We start from the raw sequence: 11,101 nt of genomic DNA, 5'->3' as shown, positions 1-11,101 counted from the left end.
TGGTCCCTCGATTTGATGATTCATTGTAACTGGTCCCTGGATTTGGTACCTCAGTGTAAGGGGTCCACGGATTTGATGTCTCAGTGTAAGTGGTCCCTGGATTTGATGCCCCAGTACAAGTGGTCCCCTGATTTGGAGTCACAATGCAAGTGGTTCCTCGATTTAGTGTTTTAATGTAAGTGGTCCCTGGATGTTGTCATGTATTCAACTATCATTGCAATCCATTTATAAGCTGACCTAAGTTGTACACCTTGAGAACATTGACCACAAAGGGGTGAACTTGTGGCAGACACTCCTAACCTGGACTTTCAGGTATAAAAGTGGAAACTCCACCCACCTTCATCGCTTGAGGTCTTGGTAATAAAGGTAACTGGTCACAGAGTGACGTTCTCTCAAATATGGGCCTCGTATCCATTTATACTGTATAGTCAGGACATATCATTGGCGACGAGAAACTGGGATTTAAACCACGTGAGCATAGCCACGGGTAGCAGAGAAGAGAGGTACTGTGTTGGCGATGATTGGAACGACTTTGAGAGACTACAGCAAAGTTTTGTCACTAAGGAATGGTTGGGACAAGATTCGGCCGACGAACGCAGAGCTCATCTCCTGACGGTTTGTGGATCCAGAACATACTCCCTGATGAAGGCCTTTCTAGCACCAGAGAAGCTGGGGACAAGACGTTCGAAGAGCTCAGTAAGTTGATCGGTGAACACCCTAAACCTGCAAGCAGCATGCACATAGCGAGACACCAGTTTTACATGCACTGGCGGTGAGAAGGGAAAAGCGTTCCTGACTTCATGACAGATCTCCGGCGACTGGCGAGTGTATGTAAGTTCACAGATACAGGCAGAGCGGAGATAATGCGAGACTTTGTTATTGAGGGCATCGGGCATGCTGGGGTTTTCAGGAACCTGATTGAGACCAAAGACTTGACCTTGGAAGCGGCGGCTCTGATAGCCCAGACATTTATCTCAGGGGAGGAAGAGACCAGAATGATGTATGACTAAAATCTTGGCTCAAATGCGGCAAACGACCAGGGAGTCAACATTGTTAACGCGGCACACAGTTCTCCAGGCAGACAAGGGCAATCGGACATGCCCCAGCGTGCAGTCGAACCCAAAAAGGGAATTCAACAGAGACAATGGCTAGCTGAACGGTGATTCATACGATTGCAATGGACAATGCGGCCAGTAATGGGGCCATCAACACCTGTTAATGGTACACTTAAGGAGAGTTACAGAGACAGTCAGAGACGATCGACTGGTAATGGACCTTTTGTTTCAAACAACGGGTCCTCCAGCTCATGCTGGAGGTGTGGAGCCAAACACCAACCAGAGCCCGCAGGTATCAGCAATATACCTGCAGAAACTGCAACGTCAGCGGTCATTTGGCGCGTATGTGCAGGAAGCCTGAAGCCAGGTTAATGTACGAGGAGGACGGGCCCGATGTAAGCTCTACGAGGCCAAATAAATACTGGGGAAAATCACTGGAAGCTGAAGTTCAGCGAGTTCACGTGGAGCACATATACAGTTCATTTACCAAGACGCCACCGATAATGATGAAAGTGCTCCTCAATTGCATCCCAGTATTAATGGAGCTAGACACGGCGGCCAGCCAGTCCTTGATGAGTATCAACCAGTTTGAAAGATTGTGGGTGTCCAAGGCAAGGAGGCCAAAATTATTGCCGATTGATGTACGGCTACGGAGATCATTAGGAGAACAGGTTGCCACTCTGGATTGTCCTGGGGGACGGTCCTACACTACTGGGGAGGAGTTGGCTTGCTGTCATGAACTGGAAATGGGACGATGTCAATGCATTTCTTCTATGGAGCGAGTATCATGCTCACAGGTCCTGGACAAATTCGACTCATTATTTCAACCCGGCATCGGCTCTTTCATAGGGGCTAAGGGAGTGATTCACATAAACCCGGACGCCAGGCCAGTAAACCACAAGGCCAGAGCGGTGCCGTACGCGATGCGGGAAAAAATAGAATGCAAATTGGACCGCCTGCTGAGGGAAGGCATCATCTTGCTAGTTGAATTCAGTGACTGGGCGAGCCCGATTGTACCGGTGCTCAAGGCGGATGAGTCGATCAGGATATTTGACGCTTGCAAGGCCACCATCAATCGGGTGTCACTCCAAGACCAGTACCCGCTACCAAGAGCGGAGGACCGCTTTGCGACACTATCCGCTGGCAAACCTTTTTCAAAATTGGACCTGACTTCAGCTCACATGAACCGGGAGCTGGAGAGTGAGTCGAAAAGGCTGACCACCATCACGACACACAAGGGGTTGTTTGAGTATAACAGACGTCCGTTCGGGATTCGATCAGCCACCGTGATCTTTCAGCAAAATATGGAAAGCCTCCTCAAGTCGATTCCAAGGACGGTGGTTTTTCAGGACGACATCCTCATCACGGGTCGCGATGCTGAAGAACACCTCCATGACCTGGATGAGGTGCTACGCAGACTGGACCGGGTAGGTCTGCGACTGCAAAAGGCAAAGTGCGTATTCTTAGCTCCAGAGGTAGAATTCCTGGGGAGGAGGGTAGCAGCAGATGGGATCAGACCTACTGTGTCCAAAACGGAAGCGATCCGGAGAGGACCCATACCCCGTAACACGACGGAGCTGCATTCATTTCTGGGGCTCCTGAAATATTTTGAGAATTTTCTTCCCAAATTGAGCATGCTATTAGAGCCGCTACACGTGCTCGCACGCAAAGTTCGCGATTGGGTCTGGGGGAACAGCCAGGAAAGTTGCTTTTGATAGAGCACACAACTTGTTATGCTCCAACAAACTGTTAACATTACATGGCCCATGCTCTACCTGCTTCTCTCTGGAAAGAGAGAAGTCTGCCTGGAAGTATCCCAGACTGAGGAAATTCAGAATCACGGTCACCTTCACAGCTAGTAGCAGCGCTGTCCTTGTCATGGTGTGAGGCTGCAGGTTTGGTTACAAGAGGTGGCAGAGTTCTGTGAACACCTCCGTTGTAAAGAGCAGACACCTCCCACACTGCTTCTGGCACAGGCTGACGTAAAAGAATTGTTCTTGGAAGGCCCGAGTTTGGCAGGAAATTTGAGCTGGAGACAGATCATAAATCCCTAACATCCCTTTTGGCCGACAACAAGGCCATAAATGCGAATGCGTTGGCCCGCATACAGAGGTGGGCACTTACGTTAGCTACCTATGACTACACAATGCAGCACAGACAGTGCACTGAACATTGTGCCGACGCACTCAGCAGACTCCCACTTGCCACCACTGAGGGGGCAACTGAGCATGATGCTGAGATGGTCACAGCTGTTGAAGCTTTCGAAAGCGAAGGTTCACCTGTGACAGCCCGTCAGATTAAAGTCTGGACAAATAAAGACCCGCTAAATGTCTTTTTAGTTAAGAAATGTGTCCTGAATGGGGACTGGGCAGCCACGTACAGGACATGCCCTGAGAAATTTAAACCGTTTCATAGGCACAAGGATGAACTCTAGATTCAGGCCGCTTGCCTACTATGGGGAAACCGAGTAGTCATGTCCCAGAGGGGGAGAGAGGTGTTTATCAGAGAACTTCACAATGAGCACCCGGGCATTATCATGATGAAGGCAATTGTCAGGTCACACATTTGGTGGACAGGAATAGATGCAGACCTGGAACTTTGTGTTCGCAGGTGCAACACGTGTGCTCAGCTGGTCAACGCACCTTGGGAAGCCGCCCTTAGCCCCTGGTCCTTGCCCGCCGAGCCATGGTCACGCATCCATGTGGACTACGCAGGTCCTTTCATGGGAAAACTGTTTTTAGTTGTAGTAGACGCCTACTCCAAATGGATTGAGTGTGCCATTTTAAATTCAAGCACATCCTCTGCCACGGGAGAAATTCTACGTGCAATGTTCACCGCCCATGGTCTACAGGATGTCATGGTCAGCTACAATGGCCCGTGCTTCACAAGCATTGATTTCCAAGACTTCATGGCAGGCAATGGAATCAACCATGTCAGAATGGCACCGTTCAAGCCGGCCTCAAATGGCCTGGCGGAACGAGCAGTGAGGATAATCAAACAGGGAATGCTCAGAATCCAAGGGGGTTCCCGTCAAAGGTGCTTTATCACGCCTCCTGTAGGCCAATAGGTCTCAACGACACTCGCTCACAGGGGTTCCACCCGCAGAGCTGCGAATGAAAAGGACTCTCAAGACCAGGTTATCCCTATACACCCTGCTATGAAAGATATTGTTGAGAACAGGCGTCAGTCACAGTGTGACTACCATGACAGGAATGAGAGGGCGCAATTATTGATGTCAATATACTGTTTTTGTCCTTAATTACGCTGCACGGCCCAAATGGCTTGCAGGCTCTGTGATTGCCAAAGAGGGGAATTGGGGTTTTGGTAATTAAACTTACCAATGCACAAATCTGCCGCAAACACGTGGATCAAACTAGAAGGAGGTTCAGCAACCCCATAGAAGAAGCAGAGGAAGAACACGATGTAGAGTTTACTCCACCACAGGTGACTGAACACCGGAACCAAGTGGAGGAGAGCCCAGTCACTGTGGGCAGTCCAGACAGGCCTGAGGTAGCGCAAACGGCAGACACTCAGGCCAGCGTCCAACAACCGGAACCCCAACTCAGGCGCTCTACTAGGGAGTGTAAACCACCAGAGATACTTAACCTGTGATCTCAATAAGACTTTGCGGGGAGGTGATGTCATGTATTCAACTATCATTGTAACACATGTATAAGCTGACCGAAGTTGTACACCTTGAGAACATTGACCACAATGGGGTGAACTTGTGGGAGACACTCCTAACCTGGACTTTCAAGTATAAAAGTGGAAGCTCCACCCACCTTCATCACTTGAGGTCTTGGTAATAAAGGTAACTGGTCACAGAGTGACTTCTCTCAAGTATGGGCCTCGTGTGCATTTATACGGTATAGTAAGGACATATCAGATTTGGTGTCACAATGTAAGTGGTCCCTGGATTTGGTGTCACAATGTAAGTGGTCCCTGGATTTGGTGTCACAATGCAAGGGAATCCTGGATTTGTTGTCAACAGCACCTCAACATTGGGACTGTGGACAACCCCGCAGACCAGCAAGGCATTCAGCACAGAATGATCCCACCAAAATCTATTCCCAATTAACACTACCCACATTAATTCACCAGAAACAGCCCAGTGCCTGCAAGGAACTGCAGCCCCATGTCTAACTTCAGTGGAACACACAATACAAAACAATTTAAAGGACAAATAAACCCATCATAGTTCAACAAAGGCAATTAATGGGTAGTAAATACCCCTCACTCATACCCCTCCTTCACCTCTACTCTCCAACTACCCCTCCCCAACTACTCTTTCGCCCATACTCTCCAAACCCTTCACCCCAACTCCTCTATCACCACATTTCTGTCAAACCCTCAGCCCAACTCCTCTTTCACCCTTCTCTCCAAACCCCTCCCCCAAATCCTCTTTTCCCCCGACAATTTCATTTTCAACATCACTTACACAAGTCATACACACTGGAAGTAAATCTAGGAGCTTCTATGTAATGGTAAGCTGATCACTGGACAATAAAGTGCAGAGACTGGTGGGTGGCTGCTCATTAACCTCGGTGTGATTTAATCCCCTTACCACTGAATACTGCGGACAGACGGTCACCTTGGTAACGGAATCGTCATTGTGACATCACTTTCTAAACAAGGGCACACCGGACAATGGGTCATCAATAAATGGTAAAGGGATTAAACAATCTGCAATTACATCATTAATAATAGGAAATAAATGCTGAAAAATAACTGGCGAAGATAATAGCTTATCTCTGTGGAATTCACGAGCAAACAATAAGAGTGATGTGTTTAGTTTACACACACACACACTTACACATATATATATAGCAAAGACTTTGTGTGCACACTTTTCATTTGTTGTGCTTAAGCTGATCCAATATCTTTTATTCGGTCTTGCTGCATCAGGATATAAAGATACCGCACGCTATTGCTCCTCCTGCTGCCTGGAGGAATGGAGCAGATATTTAAAGGGACAGGGACTCCATTTTATCTACCTAATTATACGTAAAAGAACAGTCCAGTTTATCTCGCAATGTCGGAGGACTTGACAAGCCGAGTTCCCATTAAAAGTTGCTCCCTTCACTACTGTGCAGTGATTGTAATGCTATTTATTTTCAGTGACTTGAGCCTTTCTATAATGTTTCAGTTGTTTTTGATGATCCATTTGATTTGCTTTTATATTTGAAAGGATTTCAGAATTGTGCATTGCGACGAAGGTTTTGTTTAAAGGTGGATTTAAGTTTGTTTGAAAATATTCTTTCTAACCCTCCCCCAACCCCACAAATTTTAGAAGGCTCTGCAATAATGACTGGGAAGGTCCCAAGTTGGGTCCTTGATCTGGGCTGTAAGTTGTTCTCAGTCAAAGCAGCAGTTCAGGGGTTCTAATTGTCCTCACTACCACTGGGCTAAATATATGTAAAAATTATACAGTGCCCTTGCTTTTGATACCGATCCAGTGACATCAACAGGGACGTGTGTGGATGTCACTTGAGGGAAGGATTGAACTCGGCTCTGATGCCTATCACAGTGGAAATTTATATCCTGTACTTAAAGTAACAACTTTTGTAACCTCCATTCGCAGGGTATGAGAAGAGGAGGATCTGCAGCTTGGAATCTCAAATCAACCATCACGTCAAGATTTGAGGGAATCATCGGATTCATCAGGATCACCTTATCATCAGCCTTTGGAAAAACACCAATCACAGCGGGGAGAAACAGGCCATATGTTCTGTGTGTGGATGCACCTTCAACCAATCGTTTGCCTTTGAGATTCGTGTGCCCAACTGACTCAACACTGTAAATGTGGGGACAGTGGGAATAGATGGAGATGCGCGTCGGGTGAAAACACATCAGGGAGAGGCCGTTTACGAGCTGAGAGTGGAAAGAGATGCAGTCGCTTATATCAACAACTGCTGTAGGCAAATGCCAAGTCCTGTCAATGAAAGTGATTAACAGACTGAATTTTGTGTTCAGTGATCCCGGGCGTGTTAGCTATCCCTAACCTGGACACCAAGGCAATGAGTGGTACTCTGGAAGGTGTGTGGAACTGGGACTTGTCCCTGAGAGTAATCAAAGGCATGAGAATGGAAACAATCGAGAGTTAGAAAGGAGAAAAGGCCTCAAATGGAGCAGTCGGTAACACGACATCAATAGTCGCCTCTTATCACAGAGATATCAAATATTGACACATTGTGTAATTTTAAATATCAAAATATTAAACTCCAGCCCAGTTTTCAGAATGATTTACATCAGCAGAAACAAATCGCAACTGAGAGAACAAACATGATTCAGTCATACTGTGATTAACAGCAGTAATAACAGTAGAACCAAACCCCTGCAGTTATTTGTGAACTCGCAATTCAGATAACTGAATGAATCTCTTCCCACACTTCCCCAGTGTGAAATCGCTGGTGTTTCAGCAGATGATGGAGTGAAACCCTACCCACACACGGAGCAGGTGAACGGCCTCTTCCCGGTGTGACTGTGACAATGAATTTCTGGATCAGACGGGGAGCTGAATCCCTCCCCACAGTCTCCACATTCCCACGGTTTCTCCATGGTGTGGGTGTCCTTGTGTCTCTCCAGTTTGGACGATCAGTTGAAGATTTCTCCACACACACAACACGTGTAGCTTCTCTCCGCTGTGAATGGTGCGAAGTTTTTTCAGGCTGTGTAACTGGTTGAAGCTCTTTCTAGTGCACTGGAACAATCTCACGCAGATGTTTGTGTGTCGTGGTGCTTTCCCAGATGTTGGAAATATTGTCCCACAGAGAGAACAGACAAAAATTCCTGCTTCAACATTCAAATGCCGAGGATGTTGATCATTTCCACCTTACATGGTTGGGTTCAGACCTGCACCACCTGTGTTCAAAGTGAGAATAAAATCAATGAGATGCTGATATTCTCTGCTGGCCACTGGGTCTTTTGTGCTGGCCCAATAGGGTGAGACTGTGTTTCCCCATAGGCTGAGCCTGGCCTGGCCCAATAGGATGAACCTGTGCTGCCCGATAGTGTGAGCCTGTGCTGGCCCGATAGTGTAAAACTGTGCTGGGCCGATCGGGTGAGCCTGGGCTGGGCCAATAGGGTGAGACTGTGCTGGCCTGATAGAGTGAGACTGTGCTGGCCCGATAGTGTGAGACTGTGCTGGCCCGATAGAGTTAGACTGTGCTGGCCCAAATGTGTGAGCCTGTGCTGGCCCGATAGTGCGAGCCTGGATTGGCTCGATAGGGTGAGGCCGGGTTAGCCCAAAACGGTGAGCCTGTGCTGGCCGATAGTGTGAACCTGTGCTGGCCCGATAGGGTGAGATTGTGATGACCCGATAGGATGAGCCTGTGCTGGCCCAATATTGTGAGATTGTGCTGGCCCGATAGTGTGAATCTGTGCTGGCCCGATAGTGTGAACCTGTGCTGGCACGATAGGGTGAGACTGTGATAGCGCAATGGGATGAGCCTGTGCTGGCCCAATATTGTGAGATTGTGCTGGCCCGATAGTGTGAATCTGTGCTGGCCCGAAAGTGCGAGCCTGGATTGGCTCGATAGGGTGAGGCCGGGTTAGCCCAATAGGGTAGCCTGTGCTGGCTCAATGGGGTGAGCCTGGGCTGGCCTGAGAGGGTGAGGCCGGGGTGTCCCAATAGGGTGTATCAGTGCTGGCCCAATAGGGTGCGATGTCTTCTGTATAGCGTCCACATCTCTGAGCCATACAGAGGGGGTGTATTACACAGTCCTGAAGACCATGTGCTTGCTGAAAGCTTTCAACTCAAATTGCTGGAGAAATACCATCAACGATGTCTTCACAAGATCCTGCAAATCCCCTGGGAGGACAGATGCACCAACGTTAGCGTCCTTGACGAGGCCAATATCCCCAGTATTGAAGCACTGACCACATTCGACCAGTTCCGCTGGGCGGGCCGCATTGTTCACAAGCCTGACAGAAGAATCCCAAAGCAAATGCTCTAGTAGGAACTCCTGCATGGCATGCGTTCCTAAGGTGGGCAGAGGAAGCGTTTCAAGGACACCCTCAAAGCCTGTCTGATAAAGTGCAACATCCCCATCGGCACCTGGGAGTTCCTGGCCGAAGACTACCCGAAGTGGAGGAAGTGCATTCGGGAGGGCATTGAGCACCTCGAGTCTCATCGCCGAGAGCATGCAGAAATATAGCACAGGCAGGGGGAGGAGCGTGCAGCAAACCAGTCCCACACATCCTTTCCTTCAACCACCGTCCATCCCAACTGGGACAGAGACTGTAATTCCCGTATTGGACTGTTGAGTCACCTGAGAACTCACTTTTAGAGTTGGATCAAGACCTGCTCGATTTCGAGCGACTGCCTTTGCTGATGATGAATAGGGTGAGCTTTGGATGGCCCAATTGGGTGAGCATGGGATGGCCCAATAGGGTGAGCCAGGGTTGGAACAATAGGATGAGCCCAGGCCAAGGGTCACCAGACAACAATCAGCACAGCAAGGCTCTCTTTCTGGGGTCACTGACCTGGGCACAAACATGTGACAAATCAAACTGACATACACCCTGAAGCCCCGCCCACACGTTGTCCCTGCACAAAGGAATACACAAGCGCCGTGAGAACCGCCCTGATCAAGATGGCGGCCGCTGAGCCCGTTCCCCTCCCGGGAAATAGTTACCACCAAGAAAGTAATCAAGAAAACATCACCGAAGGGCTGCAAGGAGCGCAGAAGGGGGGGAAGGAGAATTACTCCATATACATCTACAAAGTTCACCCCGACACTGGAATCTCCTCCAAGGCCATTGACATCATGAACTCGGTTGTGAACGATATTTTGGAGCGCATCGCGGGTGAGGCTACCCGCCTGGCCCACTACAACAAGCACCGCACCATCAGCTCCCGGGAGATCCAGACCGCCGTGCGCCTGCTGCTGCCCGGGGAGCTGGCCAAGCACGCCGTGTCGGAAGGGACAAAGGCGGTGACCAAGTCCAACAGCTCCAAGTAAAACTGCGCGCTGTCCTGAGAGATCAAACCCAAACACAACTGCTCTTTTAAGAGCCACCCACAATTTCTCTGAAAGAGCTGCACAAATGCATCTCCCTTTAAACTTAAATCACTAATTATTTCCTGAACAATTGTGTGAGAACCTTTGGAGTTCCAGCTGTAGATTTAGTTTTGAATTCTCAGATAAGCAGCTTCACTCTCAGACCTGTTCATATACACCGCCTGCCGAATTAAAAGCATGTTTAGGGGCTGAGACTCAGATTTCAGTCACACATTCTCTCTCGCAAGTACTTATCACATTTATTTTTCAATTCCTGTTGCGTCAGTTCATTTATTAACCCGACACTCCCCGCAGTATAACAATCCAGAATGGGAGTTCTTATATAGACTATAACCAGGGCAGTTTGAACACTCTGTCTAATATGTCCTTACTATACAGTATAAATGCACAGGAGGCCCATACTTGAGAGAAGGTCACTCTGTGGCCAGTAACATTTATTAGCCAGCACTGAAGTGGTGATAATGGGTGGAGCTTCCACTTTTATACCTGAAAGTCCAGGTTAGGAGTCTCTCCCACAAATGCACCCCCTTATGGTCAATGTTCTCACGGGGTACAACTTAGGTCAGTTTATACATGGGTTACAATGACAGTTGAATACATGGCATCACCTCTCCCCAAAGTCTTATTGGGATCATTGGTTAAGTCTCTCTGGTGGTTTACGCTGCCTTGTAGAGCGCTTGAATTGGGGATCCAGTTGTTGGGCGTTGGCCTGAGTGTCTGCTGTTTGCCGTGCCTCAGGCCCGTCCGGACTGCCCACAGTCACTGGGCTCTCCTCGGCTTGGTTCCGATGTTCGCTCACATGTGGAGGAGTGAACTCGATATCGTGTTCTTCCTCTGCTTCTTCTATGGTGTTGCTGAATTCCCTTTTTGTTTAATCAACGTGTTTGCGGCAGATTTGTCCATTGGTAAGTTTAACTATCAGAATCCTATTTCCCTCTTTGGGCAATCACAGAGCCTGCAAGTTATTTAAGCCCTGCAGCGTAGTTGAAGACAAAGACAGAGTCAATGCATCGCGCCCTCGCA

The 11,101-nt window shown here is 48.5% G+C and overlaps 1 protein-coding gene across 1 annotated transcript; it reads left to right on the top strand.

Annotated features, from left to right (window-relative positions):
* The first annotated feature begins 9,649 nt into the window (after window positions 1-9,649).
* On the top strand, window positions 9,650-10,891 carry LOC139248238 (histone H2B-like). Its single transcript, XM_070871986.1, has 2 exons — window positions 9,650-9,967; window positions 10,817-10,891. The coding sequence occupies exons 1-2, from the start codon at window positions 9,650-9,652 to the stop codon at window positions 10,889-10,891; spliced, it is 393 nt and encodes a 130-aa protein (XP_070728087.1).
* The last annotated feature ends 210 nt before the right edge of the window (window positions 10,892-11,101 follow it).

This window comes from Pristiophorus japonicus, unplaced genomic scaffold, assembly GCF_044704955.1.
Source record: "Pristiophorus japonicus isolate sPriJap1 unplaced genomic scaffold, sPriJap1.hap1 HAP1_SCAFFOLD_29, whole genome shotgun sequence".
In the NCBI taxonomy this organism is placed as follows: domain Eukaryota; kingdom Metazoa; phylum Chordata; class Chondrichthyes; family Pristiophoridae; genus Pristiophorus; species Pristiophorus japonicus.
Note: the sequence above shows the minus strand (reverse complement) of the source record. Positions and strands in the feature narration are given on the sequence as shown.